Source organism: Mus caroli, chromosome 3 (assembly GCF_900094665.2).
Source record: "Mus caroli chromosome 3, CAROLI_EIJ_v1.1, whole genome shotgun sequence".
NCBI classification, from domain to species: Eukaryota; Metazoa; Chordata; class Mammalia; order Rodentia; family Muridae; genus Mus; species Mus caroli.
In genome coordinates, this window is record NC_034572.1 from 90,217,307 (window position 1) to 90,240,056 (window position 22,750).

Below are 22,750 nucleotides of genomic sequence, written 5' to 3' on the forward strand. Positions count from 1 at the left end.
AAATTTATGTGAAATAATTTCTAAAGCTTTAGTCTTTGACTTTGTTTCCATTAAATGTTACATGGGTCCCTTGAGAGTAGAAGTTGGCCATATTCTGTTTCTTTCTGAAAGGTTACATTTTTGTATGTTGGAAAGACCTGTTTTAACCCAAGACAGCCTGCCAAAACAACCATTCATCTCTCCTCCCACCTTAGGAGGATTGTGTGCCCCTGCCCTCCTCTCTGTGTCTGGATTCCTTGGAGTTGACATCATAAGCATGGAGGAGTCTCTGACCTTTGAAAGTTCTCGAGTCTTAAATGTTTTTTTTTTTTTTTTCAGTGAGGTTTGAGAGGAGTTGGAGAGGATGCAGAGGCTGCTCTAGTGCAGTGGTGGGGCCAGAGAGAGTGCAGGGTGAGGACAGAGGGAGGATGGTGTAAGTGTAGGGTCAGGAGTTTCTCAAGCATTTTAGCAGAGATCTAGTACCTTCCACCAGTATTTATTTTCAGGTTCTTTCCTCTGTTACTAAGTTGTTGGGGACTTAGTATGTACAGATGGACTTTAATGCAGGATTAGTCTGAGTTAAAACAGTCATTAGGGAAGAGAGGCTACACCAAATAAAGTCTTTAGCAAAATGTCTTTGAGATAAGCCAATGTAAATTTGCCTATGTGTAATACTGGTGTGTGTTTGTGTATGTTGTGTTTGTCTGTCTATAGTTGGGTACTATACAAATATATTTCAGTTTATTGAAATGAAAATTGTGTACCTGGTAGTGAATGGGACACAGGAGAGTTTTTGCCCTCATATTGTTGCTGTTTGGTGGAGACACAAACAAAATAAACAAAATCTGTGTGCTATGGGGAAATGGTGATAGATGTGGAGAGCAAAGTTTTATTGTGAATACCAAGGGAAAAGTGGAGTCCAGAGAACACTTTGCAAATGAGGTGGCACTCAGGTGGGTTTTTAAGAAGAGGAAAGAGCCTAACAGTCCTTTAGGCAGGGAACAATCTATACAGCGACTGAGATCTGAAGTATACTTGATGGAGCTAATGGGAAGGAGAGCCCAGTCACGAAGGGCTTCTGTGTGATATTCAGAATTTAGATATTAAACTTTGCTCATTGGAGCCTTTGAGGAATTTTGAGCACTGGGATATATTGTCATATTTATATTAAATAATTCTCTATAGTAGGTACTTATAGACATTGATTAGTGTTTGTAAAAAGAAACATTGGGTCCCAGTTTTCAAAAGAGATATAAAAGCTTGTTAAAGGCATTGGATGGACTTAAGAGACTATATAAAGGTAAGTCTGAAAAGCTGTGTGAGTGTAAGGCAGAAGAGGAAAGCATAGCATGCCTGCCTGGCTGCGGCTCCAGTGCCTGAAGTAGTGCTCCACTTTGCTAGATTAGAAAACACTGTGATAGCCGGAAAGGGTGGAGGACAGAGATGAGGGAAGAATTTGTTTTTAATGTGTCCAACTTGAAGTGTCTGGGGCTTCTCGAGCAAGGCAGAAAGAATTTGATACTCTGGATATCTTTAAAATCATCAGCATTTGGGTGGCCAGGATTGAGAATGAAGTTTCTCAAGGAGATGCTACAGAGTAAGAAGTGGAGGGCTTCTAGCTAGAACTGTATGCTTAACCTTAGTGCAGGAGCAGGCAGAGTCCCCGAGGTGACCTAGGAGAGCTGAGGAGGAGGAGGATTGTGAAAAGCCCTGCGATGCCACTGTCCTCCCTGGGGAAGCCATTTGAGTAGGACATCTTATTCATTCTTCTATTGTTGGGAAGACAACATAGTCAAGGCAGCTTCTATAAAACAAAACATTAAAGTGGGACTTGCTTACAGTTCAGAGGTGGGGAGCGTGGTGTACTTAGGCAGGTGCTAGAGCAGTAGCTGAAGAGCTCCAAACTGCTCCATAGGCAGAGAGAAAGAGAGACAGAGAGACAATCCCGGCTTGGCATGGGCCTCAGTGCCCGCCCCCCGCCCCCCGCCCGGGACCCACTTCCTCCTAATGTTTGTAATCTTTCCAATAGTGCCACTCCCTGTCGTCTAAGCAGCCACACATGTGAGTTTATGGGATCACTCTTACACCACACAAATGTGCATGAAGGGAAAGAGAGGAAACCTGAAGGAGGCCCTTTGCCTTGCTTTATATAATTTTTTTTTCCATTTCTTTGCAGTGAGAGCAAGATCCTTTGCTAAGAGTAAGTGAGACAGCTTCTTGAGTAGGAGGCTCAGAAAAAATGGTGAAGGTGTGAGACTGTCCTGAGACAACTTCATGGTGTAGCAGAGTCAAGTAGAAGACAATGGTGTTTTGATGAAAGAGAGAAAACTAAATATACTTTATTTGGCATATTGATCTACAGAATTATTTGATCTTATTTTGCTCAGTAACTCTATCTAGTGGTAGAGAAATTGAGTAGAGGACCCATCCAAGCTGGGTAGCCAAAACAGAATAATAAAGAAACTAGGTTTTGCCAACCAAAGAGTACACATGGAGGGATCCATGGCTCCAAATACATATGTAGCAGAGGATGGCCTTGTTTGGCATAAGAGGGAGGGGAAGCCCTTGGTCCTGTGGAGGCTTAATGCCCCAGCGTAGGGGGATGCTAGAGCAATGAGGCAGGAGTGGGTTGGTGAGTGGGTAGAGGAGCCCCTCATAGAGGAAAAGTGGGGAGGGTAGGGGATGGGGAGGTTGTAGAGGGGAAACTGGGAAGGGGGATATCATTTGAAATGTAAACAAAATGATTAATTTTAAAAAAAGTATAAGACTGCAGAGCGGTATTTAAGCCACACAATTTGTTGAATTTTGTTATCACAGTGATAAGAAATCTATAAAAATGCCTAACAAATTACTTTTGGGTCTTTAAATTTTTGTAAATTCATTAAACTAAAACATTTATATGAATCCATTTTACCTAGTACACAAGTACATTTCTTCTTCACATTTCAAATTAAAAAGCTATGTGGACAAATTAAAAAAGAAAGAAAAGAAAAGAAAAGGAAAGAAAGAAAGGAAGAAAGAAAAGAAAAGAAAGAGAGAAACTAGGTTTTGAGTAGTAGAGGCAGCTTAATGGTTAAGAGCACTTGCTGATGCCCAGCAGTGGTGGCTCACGCCTTTAATCCCAGCACTTAAGAAACAGAGGCAAGTGGATTTCTGAGTCCAGGACAGCCTGGTCTACAGAGTGAGTTCCAAGACAACCAGAGCTACACAGAGAAACCCTGTCTCGAAAAGCCCAGGGGAAAAAAAAGCACTTGCTGCTCTTGGAGAAGACCCAAGTTTGGTTCCCAGAACCTACATGGTGGCTCACAACTATCTATAATTCTAGATTTCCAGGAATCCAGTGTCTCTTTCTGACCTCTGAGCACTAGACATACATGTAGTATACATACATACTTGTAGATAAAACACTCATGCATATAATGAAAATAAATCTTTAAAAAAGAAACTAGGTTTTTGCAGATTATTTAAGTGATCAGTCATTGGTTTCCCTTTCAGTTCTGCAAGAAGGGGTAAGAAGAGAGTCAATTCAGGTTTCCTACTCTCTGCTGTCATCCTGATCTAGTTCATCATATCTTCTTAGCATTAATTTCCTAAGTCTGCTGTGCTGTCTCAGGTTCTTCTCACCAGAATCAGTATGATTGCAACAACACCAACAGCAAAGGGCTTTAAAACCTTATCATTCTGGTATGTTAATAATTCATTTCTGATTCTTTTCCACCTGTGCTCACAATTTGAAAACCTCAAACTTTCCCAGGGTCTGCTAGGTCCTGTCTGTGTTTTCTACAGCTCTCACCTCTCACAAACTGCTTTGTCGGCTTGGAGCTATCTTAATCCCAGGCTGTTTCTCTAGTTGCTCACTGTTCAGTTCTTAGTTCAGTACTACGTCCCTGTGGCGGCTTCTCCTGCCTTACGGGAGATAACATCCTCGTCTCCAGTATTTATTATTGTGAGAATTTATAATTTTTTCCTTTTTACTGTAGATATTTTATAAGCATGGAGATTGTGTCTCATTCACTGTTCATATTTAATCTTGAGCATAGTGCCCAATGTTCCGTTGGCAGTTGATGGACTTTTTATTGTCCCAAGCATGATGTGGTTAAGGGAGTAGATGTTGTAGAGACTAAGAGAGTAGCTGTAGAATGGAGAAGAGCTGGAAACTGGGTGTGGTGGTTGCACATGTAATCCTAGTACCCAGGAGGCAAGGGTAAGAAGATCACTACAAGTGGGAGGCCAGCCTGGGTTACAGAGGAAGCTCTAGGCCATTAAGGCTGTGTTGTGGTGCTGTCTTTTAAAAAAAGAAAAGAGAAGAGAAGAGAGAAGAAAAGAAAAAAATGTAGAGTAAAATGCTAGCATTTCAGACTGCCAGTGAAAATGGTTCTGAGTGATCTCAATAGAGATGAAAGGTTTTAGATAGTATGAAACTCTAAGGTAGATGGATTACAGATGAGCATTAACATTTCTCAGGAAAATGGCAGGACTTGAAGTGAGGAAACACTGAGCCTGTGACTGTGTTCCCTAACCCTGAGTGCCGCTGAGCTCCCTTTCTGTGTCATGGAGGCCAGCAGGAAGATATGCATTCAGACTTGCTACATTCAGACAAGCTCTTCACCTGGCTTTTTGTTTTCATTGTTGAGCAAATATGATAGTAGGTGGCAGTTGGCAGGAGGTGTTGCTAGCCTTGTGTGCTGCTGAGTGTACAGCTGGCGAGTCGTCATGGAAAGAGCTTAAGGAATACTAGCTTGTTCTTGGTTTCTGTCTTCAGGAGAGCCTGGAAGTGGAAGCAGGGGCAAGATGCAGAAGTGAATTTTGAGCAAGATACTCTGTTTATGCAGCATGTGGAGTTTATAGTTATGATCAGCACCAACATTTATAAATGAATATAGGTACAAGTAAATACAGATCCAGGCAAAGAGTTTATAAAGCGCCTGGCTCACGATAATGGTGTTGGTCTGCAACAAGTAATTTTGTAAAGAAATGATTTAATTTCCATTGAAAAGTCATCATTCTCAGGAGTCAATTTTGTTGTTCAGTAGAACTGAATAAGAACCAGTATGTGGGGGCTGGAGAGATGGCTCAGCGGTTAAGAGCACTGACTGCTCTTCTGAAGGTCCTGAGTTCAAATCCCAGCAACCACATGATGGCTCATAGCCATCCATAATGAGATCTGATGCCCTCCTTTGGTGTGTCTGAAGACAGCTACAGTGTATTTACATATAATAATAAATAAAATAATGAATAAAATCTTTTAAAAAATGCCTTGGCTTTGGGTATTCGACCTCTTCAAATGGACTTAAAAAAAAAAAAAAAAAAAGAACCAGTATGTGAACATTATCAGGGGGAGGGGTGTAGTGATAGGTTTGGCTTTTATTTAGAAAAAAACAACTTATTACAGTTGGATCTGAAAGTAATGAGCTCCGTGTCAGAGCTTGTATTCACTTGGGAACTGGGCGATCTGCTAGAGGTGTAATAGAAGAGTTCTTTGGTGGGGTCAGACATGGGACTGAATAATTGCTGACAGCCCTTCCACTAGGAAAACTGGGTGCTTTTGACTGAATCCGTCTATAAACCACACAGTCAACAAATATTTGAGTGCTGCTTCCCTTTTATTTGAAAAGCTGAAGGCTGTGTTTGTTTTTTTGTTTGGGGTTTTCCTTCCTGTGTGTTGAGACAGGGCTAGCTGAGTCTTCGTAATTGGCTTCAGTATCCTCACTTGGAATTTGAGAAGCATCAGCCAGGTGTTGTGATGTTGTAACAAGATCTGCTGTCCTTCTGTTGGGCGAAGGTCACAGTCCAACCTTGTATTGGAGAATCCAATACAAGAATGAACTGCCAAGAAGTTTGCTTTAGTGCTTCACATTTTTGCTGAAGAGCCAGTCTTTCCTGATAGGAATTATTTGTTTATTTTAGATGTTTGGAATTGAGTGGCCTACCTTCTGTTTCCATGTAAGATCCCAGATGCCATGACACTGATGGTTTTTGTTTGCTTCTCCCTCAGGAGCCTCTCTCGATCTGGCTGGAAATTGTTTGCATGCCTGTGGCTCAGTCTCCTTCGTTCTACTGAGCGCTGTGTGTGCTGTTGCATATTTCCCACGTCCTTTCAGAAAGCTGTTATAGTAGCTTACAGTGGCTTGACTATCTGTCTGTTTGAGGCAGGGTGTCATAGTTCTATCTGCCCTCGAACTCATTACATAGACCAAGCTGGCCTCGAACTCACGGAATTACCTGCCTGCCTGCCTCTGCTTGCAGAATTCTGGTATTAAAGACCTGAGCCACCACACAAGCTTACCTTATTTTATTTTTTAAGCGTAAAGATTTAAGTTCATTTTGGAGTTAGTCTCTTAATTTTGGACTATTTATGTTTGCTACTTTGACAGTGCCCATGTCCTGTGACAAAGTGGTGAATACAATGGGCTTTGGAGAGACTTCTCACTTGCATCAGGAGATGAGAAGCTTTCATTCACCTGTGAATTCTGAAAGCACTTCATTTTTTTTTTTTTTTTTTGGACAGGGTCTTTCTTTGTAGCTTTGCATTCTCAATCCTCTTGCCTCTGCCTCTTGAGTGCTGATGTTAGAAATGTGTAACACTTGCCTGCCTTGAAATTCAATACTTTTTGTTGTTGTTGTTGTTGTTGTTGAAACACTTTACTCAGAGTAAAGTTGGGGAAAGTTGTAGAAGTCCATGCTGTCTGTTGTCCTGCGCAGGGCAGACCTTAGAGATCTCCCTGTCACTGAGAGCTTGAAACTCAATTCTTAGGCACAAGTTGCAAGGGGGCTGGGTCACTTCATAGAAAGCTTGGCCAGAAGTTCTTCACGTAGTTCTGGATTAGTGGGAGATTAACAGCAGGGGCTGTTTACCTCAGGCTGGAGTGCTGGCTTGGTGCCTAGGATAGCGAAACACATGCAAATTAGACATTTGTTTATAATGAATTTAGTCACTAGGTATTTATAACTGCCTATTATATTATACATACCTTGCTCAGTATTGGACTAGGGATATGAATAAATCATGCTCTGTATCCATTGGTTTCTTGTATTATTAGAGCACTATAAGAAATAGTGATTTCGGGCTGGTGAGATGGCTCAGTGGGTAAGAGCACCCGACTGCTTTTCCGAAGGTCCGAAGTTCAAATCCCAGCAACCACATGGTGGCTCACAACCACCCGTAATGAGATCTGACTCCCTCTTCTGGAGTGTCTGAAGACAGCTACAGTGTACTTACATATAATAAATAAATAAATCTTTAAAAAAAAAAAAAAAAGAAATAGTGATTTCTCTTTTTTAAAAAATCCAAAGAACTACCACCAACAAAACAATCAATTATCAGGTTAGAGACTTATGATTTCTACAACCCACAAAAATTTGCTGTTTGCCTTACTAGGTCTAAAAATGTAGACAAATGGAATCAGATCATACTACTAAACAAGTTGTATTCAGGGATAGAAGAGGAGTGAAGGAAAAAAATCCTTGGAGGTCATTCTTAGGCTTTAGGTTTTCGGAGGAATGTACTGTCTGAGTCATCTGTTGTTTTCAACAATTCTGGTTTTGTCTTTTCCAAAAAGATGATTAGTGGGTGCAATGCGACAGTCGGATACCCGGGCACTTTATGAACGAGCCCCTTCTACAGAGCACCGTAAGACTAGTGAGTGTGGTCAGAGCTGGATCTCCACCCTATTTTTGCTTTCTCAGCTGGGACTATTAACCTCAGAGGAATGTTGACATGGTGCCAGGCTGTCAGGTCAGGGACATAGTTTCTGCTAAAGTCAAGTCTGAAAGAAGGAATCTTTTCTCAGGTAAACTGGCACTCATTTGTCCTGGGAGAAAACTCTTTCTGATTGTGTTTCCTGAGTTCTGCAGTTAGTGACTGTTGGGATGAGCCTCTGGGATCTCCACTCAGAGTGTGGAATAGTTTGGTATTTTGAGTAGTTTCAGCATTCAGTTTACTCTTCCTGTTTTCTCAACTAGCATGAGAATCTTAGTCAGCTTTGAAGTCATCTGCTGTATAGCGTTATTTTGTTTAATAAGTATCTACTAAGGGCCAGTGTGCCTTGTACTGTGTCAAGTAATTCATCCTGAGGATAGATCGGTAAAGAAGACATGCAACTTCCTATTTCCAAAAATTTGACATGCAAATCAATGGCTAGGCAGAGAGTGATTAAAGTAAGTTCAGAAGAAAGCCAGGGCATGGTGGCACATACCTGTAATATCAGCATTCACAAGGCTGAGACAGGATGATTGCTAGAGGTTTGAGGTTAGCCTGAGCTACATACGAAGCATTGTCTACAAAACCAAAAACCCTTAATAATCAATATGTTTCAGGAGGGACATGAGCATGGCGCCATTTAGGAAACATTGTAGGTCGGAGAGCTTTCCAGGGTAGCAGATTGCTGCCTTCTCCCTTTAGATTGGAGGGGCAGACTTGGCACTCGGGTGGGTATAGAGCACTTCCTAGTATATGCAATCCCTGGGCTTCATCCTCAGTGCCTTTCTCCTTAAAAATCAAACCAAAACAACGAAAAAAGCAGAAGCAAAGCTTTGTTGAGTAGTTTGTAGTTACTGTAGGTATTAAAATATTGTTAACAAGGAAATGAAATGTGATTCTTCATGAAAAAAATTATTTATTTTTTTGTTTGAAAATTCAGTTGGAATGAAGGAACCAGAGCAGTTTAGCATTTGTTAGAGACTGTTGAAATTAGGCTGTGATGATGCTGTTCTGGTTATGTGAGCCTTGTGCATGCATCTCCTTTTCAGGTCAGGGCCTGGATTTGGATCTATGTTCTGCTCACACCCTGCTGCCTGAGAGTACTTGATGATCCCATGACCCTGGACATGGATGCTGTCCTGTCGGATTTTGTTCGTTCCACAGGTGCAGAGCCAGGGCTGGCTCGAGATCTTCTAGAAGGTAAGGAGAAAGTGAGAAAAGAGAAAGCAAAATCCCATTAGGGTGATTTGCAACATTTTAAAGGGATCAGAAAAATGTTTTGAGTGCTGTATGCCCTCCACTTTAGTTGCTTCTGTTGAAACCACAATTTCCCTAATCACCTTGTACGTATTAGGTGCTTGCTTCCTCGTGAATTTATATTCAGGTAAGTCAAGGGGAAAGTTAGATTAGCCCACTAAAATAATCATACCTGATCTTGTCCTCTAGCCATTATGCACACGCTATACATATATACTGCCCACTTGTTCTAGCCTCTATATGCATTTATATGCACACGCCACACATATATACCACACATGTGCCCAACAACACACTCAAAATTAAGGAAAAAATAAAAATAAAATCATCCTCTTAAAAGAACAAGTGTTTCATTGTGTGTGTAGTGTACCCAGTATATGCAAAGTACTTGGTATATTATTCTCTCAGCTGATGTGTTATATAATTGCAGTGAAATTACATAGGATTTGAACCTTGACCGGTTTTCAGAGTGTGGCTCTTAATGATCATGTTACAAATACTTCTTGCATGTTGTAAACACTCATAAAATTGAAAAAAAAAAAAAAAACAAAAAACAAAAACAAACTAAGAGTGTCATGAGTATGAAGAGGGAAATCTAATTTAGCTTTCAGGAAGGACTACCCAGGAGAAATCGCTTAATAAAATGACCCTGAGAGGAGAGAGAGTGATGTAATGGAGTAGTGAGCAAGATGGGAAGAGTGATTCGTGAGTGATAGGAGCTGGCAGGGTGGACAGGAAGCAGAGTATGGGAGCGTTTGTTCACCATAGTCAGGAATTTATACCTTAAGTTCACTGGAAGTAAAGTTTTTAATAGTATAAGAATAGTTTTAGCCGGGCGTGGTGGCACACGCCTTTAATCCCAGCACTTGGGAGGCAGAGGCAGGCAGATTTCTGAGTTCGAGGCCAGCCTGGTCTACAAAGTGAGTTCCAGGACAGCCAGGGCTACAGAGAAACCCTGTCTCGAAAAAAACAAAAAAACAAAAACAACAACAACAACAAAAAGAATAGTTTTTAGAGTTTAAGGGTTTAACCTGTTTCAATAGGTTATATATAGGCCATTGGTAAAGCCAGGTAAGAACTTACCATAGTTGAGGTGAGACGTAATGGTGACTGCAGTGTTGGTGAGAGGGAGAGGAGTTGATGGAGTGAGATATTAGTCGCTAGAGAGATGCATCAGCAGTTAAGAGCATTTGCTGCTCTTCAGAGAACCTGGGTTCATGTCTCAGTACCCACATGGTGACTCACAACTGTGAGTTGGCCTCCTTGGACACCAGGCAGGCATGTGATGCACATACATACATGCAGGCAAAACATTCACACACATAAAATAAAAAATAAATATATTTTTCAAAAGGTACCATTTAGAAAGGGAATCAAAGAACTTGTTATTACTGTTGTCATCTCTTTCTTTAGCGTGTTAATATTCTTTAAAAAGTTAACTCTTTGCTAGGCATGGTGTCACATAATCCTAGCACTTGGGAGGCAGAGGCAAGCAGATCTCTGTGAGTTCAAGACAAGCCTGGTCTACACAGTGAAACCCTATCTTAAAAACAAAACAAGAAAGCGTTAACTTTGGTTATAGTACAAAGAATAAATTAGAGAGAAGAGAGATTAGGAGCAGAGACTCATTAAAAATCTTACCAGAGAGTCTCCTTCTTAAAGGAACAAAGGAAGGACACACTATACATATATACCACACAGGTGAACTTATAAAGACTTGAATTAGGGCAGAGACAATAAAAACAGACAAGAAGGAATGGATTGGAGAGTTAATCTAAACAACCCTCTGAGTAACTGAGGGGAGGGAGAAGAACGGTGGGTCTGGGCAATAGTGAGGAGCTCCTGCTGGAGGCTAGGGACTGGAGAAGTTGTGATGCTCTTACTGATTTAGGGGGCCACATGAGGAAGAGAGGGTACAAGTTTTGGAGAGATTATTAACATTTGGTGCTGGACATGCTAGTGTTAAGAGGTCCTGATGACTTTAAGGAGTTTCCTGACAGTTGGAAGTGCATATCTAGTTCTCAAGATAGGCTGTTTATTAGTACACGAGTTGATTTAGGGGAAATATTCTCCATTTATTCAGCAAATGTTTATTGAGTTTTTGCTAGATGCCAGGTCTCGTTCTGGATGCTTGTACTAAACAAAAACCCGTACCCTAATGTTATAGGAAAGGTGGCCAGTATACAAGGAGTATGTATATATTTTATATGCATTATGTTTGAGGGCATGGAGGGTTATGGAAAATGATAACCAGAGTATTGAGGTGAACAGGATTTTAAACTGGGCAGTCAGAGTAGGACTTACTAAGAAAATGGTATTTGAGTGGATAACTGAAGTTTACAAAGACTGATCTATGTAGATATGCTGGAGAAAAGTGTCTTATATGTAGTAAGAATAGTCAGTGAGAGGCCTGGGTGGGGAACAGTCTTGATGTGGTCTAGCAACAGCAAGGTGGCCAGTGGAGACCAGAACAGAGAATAAAGAGTGAGAGATGAGAGGGGCAGAATTAAGTCAGCAAGCATGAATTGTTAGTAGAGCTTAACAGGAGGGTTAGACAACAGTGACAATGGCAGTAGTAACGCATGCGAGATTGCACACAAAGCACCGTTTGTGTGCTTAGAACTCATTTAACCTTCAGAACAGCACGCTGCTGCAGGCACACCATTGCACAACATCTTCTGGGGAAGTCTATTTCTATCCATCCCTAATAAAAGGGAACAGATCATAGAAGTCACCTCACCCAAGTCTACCTGCGGAGCCAGAGCTCATCTGAGGTTACTTCAGGAGCTTGGGTAGCATGCCAAGCATATGGATAACTACGGGCAGCTATACCACCAAAGATCTGTCTTCTTAGCAACTGTTAAATGCTTATGTATTCTTGGGCAGAGGAGGAACCTTATAAACCTTATTAACTCATTACCATCTCCCCTACCAGGAGATGATGATGATAGTAATAATCCCAGATTGTTTTATTTTATATGTATGGATAAGTGTCTAACATGTGCATGCCTAATCTCCAAGGAGGCCAGAAGAGGGTGTCAGATGGTAATGATCATATCCAACCTGGAGGAAACAATCACACAGAATACTAGTATTATAATCTATATTTTTCACAAATAAATTTCAGAGAAAAAGGCAGAAAATAAGAGAGGCTGTAGAAAGCCTTCAATATTGGGCTAAGGAGCCTTCTGTAGTAGTGATAAACCATTACATAAAGATTATGAACACAGAACTGAATGTGCTTTAGAAAAGTGAATCTCATGAGATTCCTTGAGTAGATTGGAGGTGTAGGATACTGGGTGAAAAGTTAAACCAAGGCTGTAGCAGCTAGAGTAACAGAAGTGCAAACAGTCCATCAATGTGTGTTAAAGAATTTAAATAGAGAAAGTGACTGAAAAACTCCATCATGTTGCGTCCTTTCAGATAGAGTGCTGCTTTAAAGTAGGAGCTGTACAGCTCCTGTGCCTGTGTTACCCAGCAGCTCTGCACTGGACACACACTTTGCATGCACTTGTAGGTGCCCTAAGGCATCCTAGAGTCTAGAGCCTACTGCAAGCTAACTGATACTTTGAACAAGTTTTGGTACTTCTGTAAGCTTTGTTTCCTTGGTCTGTAAGAGAAATTTCATTTTATGTAACTAAGTCTCTAAAGGGTTTGAGTTTAGAGACAAAGTTTCTACCATTGTGAGCCTTACATAGGAAATAGAAAATAAAGAAAATTGGTATTTCAGATTGAGGAAAATTAAAGTGGAAGGAGAAGAAAGTTAAAATAAAATTGTACTGTACATGAATATGATGTTACTAGGTTTATTCTTGACATGAGGTATTTTGAAGCAGAGTCTCAGGTAGCTCAGACTAGCTTCAAACTTCCAATCCTCCTGCCTCAGCCTCCTGAGTTTTTAGCATTATAAGCTTGTGCTGCCATACCTGGCTTGCTTAATTGTGCTAGGCTGTTTAGATGGTCTTTCTGTGTCTCCCCTAGTTTCTTAATACTCTGGGTCTATTATATGTTTCTTGTTTTTTCTCCTGTTAGGAAAGAACTGGGATGTGAGTGCTGCCCTCAGTGATTTTGAACAGTTGCGTCAAGTCCATGCTGGGAACCTGTCCCCACCCTTTAGTGGAGGGAGTACTTGCCCTAAGACCCCTGAAAAAGGGGGTTCGGATAGAGAGCCCACTCGCCCTTCTCGACCCATCCTTCAGAGACAGGATGACGTCATTCAAGGTATTGCTCTGAGGACTAAGGTGGAGTAGGAAGCGCCTGTGTGCTCCTTTAGAGAGATTTTCATTCCTTACTCTCTTCCCAGACAAACCCAGCGGTTACTTTATCTGTAAATAACCCTGAGACAGTTGTTCATTCTTTGCATCATCTCTGGCCAGTACTGGAAGAGGACAGCTGCCTAGCATTAGAGCTCCTGTCCCCTTGTGATAATCACCCAAATACTTGAAGCTATGAAAACATATAATATTGCACTGACCAATTTTGCTCATAATGTTACATAGGCTGGGACATTGCAAGTGCCATGTATTTAAAACAAAATTATTTGGGGAAGCACAGTTTACATTAGTGTTTTGCTCTCTGGCATATTAAAATTTGACTCTAAATTTCTGACAAATATGTATATCAAAAAGTTACAGTAAGTCATATAGATGTTGTTGATCTTTTCTTTAATGGAGATCCTTTCTACATCCTCTGAGACCCTAGAGAGATTCTTTGCCAAAATCCAGCCTAATTCTCTTCCTTGTTCTTCTTCCCATTAAAAAAAAAATGACTAAGTTGCTAAGTGAACACCTCACATTCATGTTGAAAAATAGGAGTCACAGATAAAGTCATAGGAAAAGGAAGGTTAGGGAAACCCCAGACAAGGCTAGAAAGATGAATACACTTTTGATAGTACTGAGTCTACCAAAAAAAAAAACCCTGTCATTTTGTATATTTTTCTATTTGTGTTTGGCTTAATAAAAAATACAAAGTTGAGAAGTAGCTGGCTAGATACAGTTTTTCCTTGACTGGAAACATCTGTGGCGAATTCTCAGAGAGAGTTGCATATGTTCTAAGGTGACTCCGTTTCTCATTGCAGAAAAACGCCTGTCTAGGGGCATCTCCCACGCCAGCTCCAGCATTGTTTCCCTGGCCCGCTCCCATGTCTCCTCCAATGGTGGGGGTGGGGGGAGCAGTGAGCACCCCCTGGAAATGCCCATCTGTGCCTTCCAGCTTCCAGATCTCACTGTGTACAAAGAAGACTTCCGCAGCTTCATAGAGCGAGACCTCATTGAGCAGTCCATGCTGGTTGCCTTGGAACAGGCAGGTCAGTGGGTGTTTCCTCTTCGGTGATATCTCCTCTATTCTGGCCTGCAGCCACATAAAACCTTCATCAGTAGCCTCTTTTTTTTTTTTTTTTCTTTTTTTTTAATTAAGGATTTTTTTTTTCATTTACATTTCCAGTGCTATCCCAAAAGTCCCCCATACCCTCTCCCCCACTCTCCTACCCACCCACTTCCACTTCTTAGCCCTGGCCTTCCCCTGTACTGAGGTATATAAAGTTTTCAAGACCGATGGGCCTCTCTTCCCAATGATGGCCGACTAGGCCATCTTCTGATACATATGCAGCTAGAGACACGAGCTCTGGGGAGGGTACTGGTTAGTTCATATTGTTGTTTCACCTATATGGTTGCAGACCCCTTTAGCTCCAGTAGCCTCTTTTTTAAGTGTGAGATCTGATTTCTGTCAGATAGGACTCTGGTACTTGTACTGAGATAAAGAATAAAAACTAGCCAGGTATTAGAGAAAGGGATAGGAATGAAATTTAGATACTTTGAAAACTTCCTATTTAATAGAAGAGAAACCAGATATGTATGTAAAGGGCTTAGTAATTGATACACAAAACTCAATATGTGAACAAAAATAATTGATTACAATTGGCTATGGAGCACCTTTGCAAAAACAGGACCAAGGCTGTTGATAATGCACTAAAAGTCACATCCATTCATGTGAATCTTTTCCTTACATTTGTTTACTTTCTTAATCGACACCATTTTAAATTAACATTAACTTAGTTTGAGTAAGCAAGATAACTCAGTGAGTAAAGACACTTGCCACCAAGGCTTGACAACTTGAGCTTGATCCTTGGGACCCACATTGTGGAAGGAGAGAACTGACTTCCCCAGGTTGTCTTCTGACCTCCACACAGTGCTGTGACATGCACATGTGCCAATGCTTATACATTCACACACTAAATAAAGGTAATTAAGAAAAAGTAACTAGTGTAAAACAATATGGCAGCTGGGAATTTGGGGAAGAATGTATGTATTAAAAAAGAAATCCTCATGGGTGTGGTGGAGATTGAAAAGGACCAGGCTTGGAAGTACACGCCTTTATTTAATCTCAGCATTCTGGATTCAGAAGCAAGCAGATCTTTTATGAGTTTGAGGCCAGTCTGGTCTACCTGGTCTATATATCAAGCTCTAGGCCAGCCATGGCTACATAGTGAGATCCTGTCTCAAAAAAGAAAAAAGAAAAAAAAAAAAAATCACCATGGCGGGCTAGAGAGATGGCTCAGCACTTAAGAGCCTTTGCTCTTCCAGAAGACTGAGGCTTTGTCTCCAGTACTTACATGGCAGCTCACAACTGTCTGCAGCTCTAGTTCCAGGAGATCCAGTACCCTCCTCTGACCTCTGAGGGCTCCAGGCATTCCTGTGGGATGTGGACGTACAGACAAAACACTCAGATACATGATATAAATAAATATATAAAAAAAGTTCGAGTTCCTATGGAAGAAAGATTGGAGGTGGAGGTGGGGCGGGGATGGGGAGCCTTTCCATTTTGTATCCAGTGTTAACTGTAACTGTTTGTAGAAGTTACCAATTTATCTGGGTTAGTGAAATCAGAAACTGTTTTTCCCTTTTCTAGACTTTAATTGCTCAAGAAAACTTTCAAGTGTCATTTGTAAAATCATTCCTTCTTGTAAATGAATTTGTAAGATTGCTGTTTACAATTGAATGTAATTTACTTGGGTGTTTTATGTACTTGGACTTTTTGCTTATAATTTTAAATTCACAACACACACCTGCTGAGTGCTGTCACATATGATACAGGATATATACACATAAATAGATGATAGAGTGTACACACACACACACACACACACCTACCTTGCATAGTTTTTTCTTTGTTGATTCAATTAAGCTGAGCTTTGCTGTTACTGTATTTAGTGGTCTCCTGGCCAGAGAGAGGGAATCAGAGCCACACTAAGTAGCTCACAGTTTCAGCCTGGGTATTATTGACATTTGGTATCAAGTAATGCTTTGTTGTACAAGCTTCCTTGACCATTATAGTACACTTAGAAGCATTTCTGGTCTGTATGTACCAGATAACAGAAGTACATACCTGCTCACCAACTGTGGGAAACAAACATCTTCATACATTGATTGCCTAATGATCCCATGCTCAACAGATTCTACCTGTAAGTAAAGAAGATATAAAGAGTCATATAGGCTGGGCTTAGTGCTATAGTCCTGTAATCTCCCCACTTAGGATATAGAGGCAGATGTATCAGGAGTTCAAGGTCAGCCTCAGCTGTATAGTAGGTTCAAAGTTCAGTCTCAATTATAGGAAACCATGTATCATCATCATCTTTTTCATCATCATCTTCATCAGCATCATACAGAGCATGCAGTATCTATTCGTAGGCTCAAGCAGAAGGTTCGGGAGTTCAAAGCCAACCTGCTCTATGTAGCAAGACCATGTCTCAAGAAAAGAACTAGTAGTTTTATACTGGCAGTCTTTCTAATTTGCTTCTCTCCCTTTCTCCTGCTGCCATGTCTGCAGGGCGTCTGAATTGGTGGGTCAGTGTGGACTCCACCTGCCAGAGGCTGCTCCCTTTAGCAACTACTGGGGATGGGAACTGCCTCCTGCATGCAGCATCTCTTGGTGAGTCTCAGAATGGCCTCCCTCCCTGTAGACAGAAAGCAGTTGAGGCAAGTGTCATGTGTAGGATTTCATCTTACCCTTCATCCCAGGTAGACATGGTGGTTCACGCCAAGACTTAGGGGAATGGGAGAACCTTGCCTTAGCTTCCTATCTTTAGAGATGGGAGAACACTGGGTTACTGTAGGCTCCGCTCTGAGCTGAGCTCTCGAAGTAATAAGCATAGGAAGCAAGCTTATGTGGCTATGTGTATAGTGGCAAAATTATACTTAACTAGTCTTTTAATGTATAAAAATACATGTTTTTCGTTGGCCTTTATGACACATTAAATTATTATACCTACTCATAACTCCGAGTATTTGTTGTTAGCTTTGGAAGGGATTCCCATTTTCTAGCCATTCCATGATGTTCGTAGGTGTGTGGTGTCATACCAGTTTTACTAGCTGTTGTATTTTGGTTTGTTAGGTTTGCTGGGGAGTGACGGCTTCCTCTTAGAAGTCGAGGGAATCAATTTTATCCTGCTCCTTTTTTGAGACCCTGGGTTTGGTCCTTAGTGCCACAAAAACAAAAGCTGGGTTAGTAAGTGGGAGTGAGTGGAGACAAAGTGTCCTATGCCTTGCTTTCTCCCCACAGGGATGTGGGGTTTCCATGATAGAGACTTGGTGCTGAGGAAAGCACTGTATGCACTGATGGAGAAGGGGGTGGAGAAGGAAGCACTGAGAAGGCGCTGGAGGTGGCAGCAAACACAGCAGAATAAAGAGGTGGGTGAGCTTGGGGGCACCTTCTTTCCAAAGTCCCCCACCATAACCAGAGAGGAGTGTCTCTGGTGCTGAAGACTGAGTCTTCTGTGTCCTCCTGAAAATGACAGAGCATGCAGGTAATGCCATAGCAAGTAGCTTCTACTCAGCTGTGAGGTAACCCAGCAGGCCGAGGCCTCTGCCCACAGCAGTGCTTTCCCACACAAGCCTCTTGCAGTACTCAGAGGTCGTAGCAGAGGGTTTGTTTGTTGGTTTCATTTTTAATGAGCTCAGATAAGTTCATAGGATTTTTGTAGCTTGTTTTAATATAGGCTGGATTATTCACTCCTTGGTTGGGTACATGGTGCATGCATCACTGCAATGTGAATGTGAAGGGCAGAGGACACCTGTGCGAGTCCTCTCCCTCCACTGTATGGATTCCAGGGGTCAAAATTCAGATTATTGAGCTTGGTGGCAAATGCCTTTCTCTGATAAGCTATCCCACCTGCCTGATTAATTTTGAGACCCTGTCCCCTCCCCTTCTTTTACCTTCCCTTCCCTCTCTTCTACTCTCTCTCACCCTCCTCCTCCTCCTCCTTTCCCCCTCCCTCCTCTCCCCTTACTCTGTAACCCAGGGTACCCTGGAACTCACTACACAGTCCAAGCTGGCATTGAATTTGCAACACTTCTGCCTCAGTTTCCCAATTGCTGGGATTGTGTGGGTAAATCATAATTTCCAGCTTCTTTTTAATTCTCTAAAAAATAATGTGTTTGTTTATTATTTATCTATTTCATGTGCACGTGCATGTGTGCATGCCATGCCACATATGTGGAAGTGAGAAGATAACGTATATGAGTCGGTTTGCTTCGACTGTGTGGGATCTGGAGATGGAACAGGTTTTCAGGCTTGGTGGCTGGCACCTTTAACTCCTTGCCACCCATGTTTTTAATTATGTAAATGCTTGAATGTTTTTACAGTCTGCAACTTTGCTTTAATTTGGTAAAAAATGTAAAAAGATACTTGTTAAATTGATTTTAAATATTACTGTTCGCGGATTTGGCAGGCATTGTGATTACTTTTATATAGGAAGTAGTGATGGCGTTTTATGGTCCATCTCTACACCAGGAACTGGGAAAACGACAACTTCTTTCTTAGTTTAGGTTTTAAAAGTTTCACTGAAAGACGGCCTTGCCTGTTTTGGGTATGGATGTAGCTACTTTCTTTGTTCAAGCACAGAATTTAGAGTGACATATGGCTACAGAGCATGATGCTATGTTTGTTATCTGCTTCTCTATAGAAGCTGAACTGTTCCTATAAGAATGACATCATGTGTTTACATAAATAGGCTTCACTGTTTCTTTAGTTCCTCTCTCTCCTTCTCTCTCTTTTTCTCTCCCTTCCCTCCCCCGCCCCGTGTGTGTATCTTCTATATTAGTATGCCGTGTTTTCGTATGTAACTGGTTATGTATTTTTATTTAATGTATGTATATGTTTGTACATGTGCATGGAAATGCCTTTGGATGACAGCAGAAGGTTTCAGACCTCCTGGAACTAAAATTGCAGGCAGTTGTGAGCTTTAGTGTAGGTGCTGGGAACTGAACTTACATCCTCTCCAAGAACAGCAAGTACTCTTAACTGTTGGGCCATTTGTATAGTCCCTGACTTTGGGTTATTTCTGTTTTTGTTTTTTGCCATGCTTTAACTAATTATTTCTGACACTGGATATGGGAATGTCTTTTCAGAGGTTTTCTTGTTTTCCTGTGTCTTCCTCCATCTCCAACTTTCATTGTCCCATTATAACTAGTGCTAATATACAACTAAAATCTTGTTTTTCAGTCACTTGGAATTTTACATCTAAAGATGTAACGTAAAGTTTTATGTCATTATGGGGCTCAGAAGTTACAGTGGTTCCTGATACAGCTCTTGCCACATGAACATGAGGACCAAAGTTCAGATTCTGTGAATCCATAATACAGCTACACACACACACACACACACACACACACACACTGTTGTGTTTCCTTAAACAAAGAACCCATTGTTTTGGCTGGAGAAAAAGTTCAGTGGTTGTGAACACTTGTTTCTCTCATAGAGGATAGGTGTTTGGTTCCCAGTACCCACATTAGGTGGATCACAGCCACTTGAAGCTTTGCTCAAGGGAATCTGATACCCTCTCTGGCCTTTGTGGACACCCACACTTATATGACTGATGGAGACAAATAATTACAAAATAAATCTTTGAAAAAAAATTATACACATATCCTTGACCATCCACTTTTGCTCCAGAGGTAGAATCCACAGGGAAAAGACACAGTTGACATTGTTTTTTCCCCTCTTGAGACAGGGCTTCTTTGTGTAGCCCTGGCTATCCTGGAACTCCCTTCTGTATACCAGACTAGCCTCAGTCTCAGAGATCCACCTGCCTCTGCCTCCTGAGTGCTGGGACTAAAGGTGCTGCCACTATCACCTGGCTACAAATTGACATTCTTATCACCCAAAGCAGGAGTGGTCCTTATAGAAAGCTGCTTTTCCTGAACTAGATCCAAGCTGGTCTTGAGTTTGGAATTTAAACCAAATCAGTAATCAGCTTTATCTTCCTGCTGAGTGTAAGTTATAACTGAACCTCAGCTTTGACCACACCAGGGACTAGAAAAGACCTCATCAGAACATAGCGAATATTAAGTGGGAGTGTTAGCAAAAGTAAAGTGTGCTCGATCTGATTATTAAATCTATTAAATACAGGCTTAGATTATGAAAGTATTATTCAGGAGAGCCAGAAATACTCAAGTTCTTTCCTGTTTTCTGCCCTTTCTTCTGGGGGTGCACAGAAAATGGTGGCTGGTGAAGGAGCGTTGGCATATTGCAAACCTCAGGCTGGAAATGTGCCATGCATGATTGTCTTGCTGGACTTTGATGACTTCAGCCCTTACTTGGGAGCAGGAAGGAGACAAGAAAGCGATGGCCCGAGATGCTTCTTTTAGCTTTCTGATAACAAAACCCAAATTAAATCTTTATTGCCTTTAATTTCTGGGCTTAATATCTTTAAGCCTTTATTTTCTGGGCTTCCTTGTTTTGTGTTGAAATTAGTGGTAAAACTTGTTATGAGTGCCTGCCACCTAGTGGCTGTATGTATTACAACAGTAGCTCAGCATTTATTCTTGTAGAGGAGTTATGGAGCTCACAGCTGTCTATAACTGTGGTTCCAGGGGAACCAATGCTCTCTTCTGACCTCACTGGGCACCATCAAGCATGTGGTGCATATACATATATGCAGGCAAAATGCTTGTGCAAAAAATAAAATTAACCTTAAAAAAAAAAAAGAAAGAAAGGCCAGGATGTAGTGGCATATGCTTTTAATCCCAGCACTCCGGAGGCAGAGGCAGAGGCAGAGGCAGAGGCAGAGGCAGAGGCAGAGGCAGGTAGATCTCTGAGTTCTAGATCTCAGCCTGGTCTACAGAGCAAGTTCCAGAACAGCCAGGGCTACACAGAGAAACCCTGCCTTGAAAACCCAAACCAAGAATAAAACAAACAGGAACAACCACCAGCAGGAGTAGGTGACATAGAGGAGGAGTGAGAGGCAGGTTCTCCTGGATATGTTTATCAAGGAGCATCCATTCCTATGTAAACTTTGCATTGTTCTTTTTATTTTTACTTGAAATCTATGATAGCATTTTACAAGTTACAAACTTCTTTACTTTTTATTAAAGTAAAATATGCTCACAGTGGCACTGATCCCCAGTACATTTGTTCTCCTGCTGTCATGTGTTCAATGTGATTGCAGATACTCTGTCAGGATGCACTTGAGCAATGGAACTCAGTTTTATGCTAAGCAAACAAAAAATATGGATAATGTAAACTTAACTTTCAAATCATCACATCCTAAGGCCTTTTCTCCTCTTCTCCTACCTCCTCAATACAGGGTCTGAATTAGCCTAATCTGGCCTCCAACTTACTATGTAGCTGAGGATGACCTTAAACTTCTAGTTTTCCTGCCTCCACCTGAGTGCCAGGATTATCCATGGTTGTTGGAGTGTGCTACCATATTCAGTTTATCTGATGTTGCAGATCAAAACTAGGGCTTCCTGTGTGCTAAGCAAGGACTGTTTCACCTAAGCTGCAGCACTGGGTTACCCAGTGAAACCTTGCCTCAAAAAAACAGGATGACAAAGCAAATTGTTTGTATTGGTGTACACTATCCTTTAATAAAAAATTATAACTACGTAGCATGGATTTATTGATTATTGGTCATATAATAGTCACTGGGCCATGTTTCATAAAACAGGATTCTTTCTTGTAGAGCAATAGAATAAAATAGACCCTTAAAGACATAGAGCAAACTAGACCAAGTGTGGTTTCTTGGTAGCCCCGGTAGGCTTGGGACCTATAGGGATCTGCCCGTCTCTGCCTCCTGCATGCTGAGATGTATGCCGCTACACCTGACTCAGATATGGTCTCTATAGAGTAACATAGAGCATTTCAAAGAGATGTTCAGAAGAGGGAAGGGCTGGTCTGCTAGGGAGGTTTAGAAAGACTCCTCAGAGGAAGGTCTGCTATTAAAGATTAGCCATTGTTTACCAGGAGCATAGGGAGTGGTCATTGCAAGTAGTAGGAATAAAGGAGAAGAGAATGAGGCACTAACTATCAGGAGCAACTACTTAGAGGGGGTTGAGGGGGAAGGTAGGCCTTGTATACCATGGGCACTGAAGATTCTTAGAATTACTATTATCAGGAAACAAACCATTAATTTTGATCACTGGAAAAAATATAATATCTCCAATACTACTGGATCTGAGGAGTTAAGTAAAGTCAGAGAGAGAGATGCTTTGCAGTTTATGCTTAGTAATTGTTGATAGGGACATGTAGGTATATAGTGACTGGGAGAAGAGACGGCTTAGTAACTCCCTGGTTTTTTGTCTAGGTATTTGGGTGATAGTTGTTGCATGCAGAGAGACAGGAGTTAAGTTTTACATCTTAAAATACAGAATTTAGAGCCACTGTGGATAAGTGGTGGTTTTCAGTGAACAGCTGGATATGTGAACATAGAAATTAAAAGGAACAGCCGGGCGTGGTGGCGCACGCCTTTAATCCCAGCACTCGGGAGGCAGAGGCAGGCGGATTTCTGAGTTCGAGGCCAGCCTGGTCTACAAAGTGAGT

At 41.4% G+C, this 22,750-nt stretch overlaps 1 protein-coding gene across 5 annotated transcripts in view; it reads left to right on the forward strand.

The window, feature by feature from the left end:
- Positions 1 to 22,750, forward strand: part of Otud7b (OTU deubiquitinase 7B) — a 56,756-nt gene that overhangs the window by 24,111 nt on the left and 9,895 nt on the right. For 4 of the 5 annotated variants that reach the window (XM_029475043.1, XM_021158377.2, XM_029475045.1 and 1 more), the window contains 5 exons: positions 8,728 to 8,878; positions 12,968 to 13,156; positions 14,013 to 14,240; positions 16,760 to 16,861; positions 17,492 to 17,619. In XM_029475043.1, the coding sequence (XP_029330903.1) occupies positions 8,794 to 8,878; positions 12,968 to 13,156; positions 14,013 to 14,240; positions 16,760 to 16,861; positions 17,492 to 17,619 (732 nt within the window). In that variant the 5' untranslated portion in view covers positions 8,728 to 8,793. Of the gene's footprint in view, positions 1 to 8,727; positions 8,879 to 12,967; positions 13,157 to 14,012; positions 14,241 to 16,759; positions 16,862 to 17,491; positions 17,620 to 22,750 lie in introns of those variants that run through there. The other variant, XM_029475044.1, reaches the window with a different exon arrangement.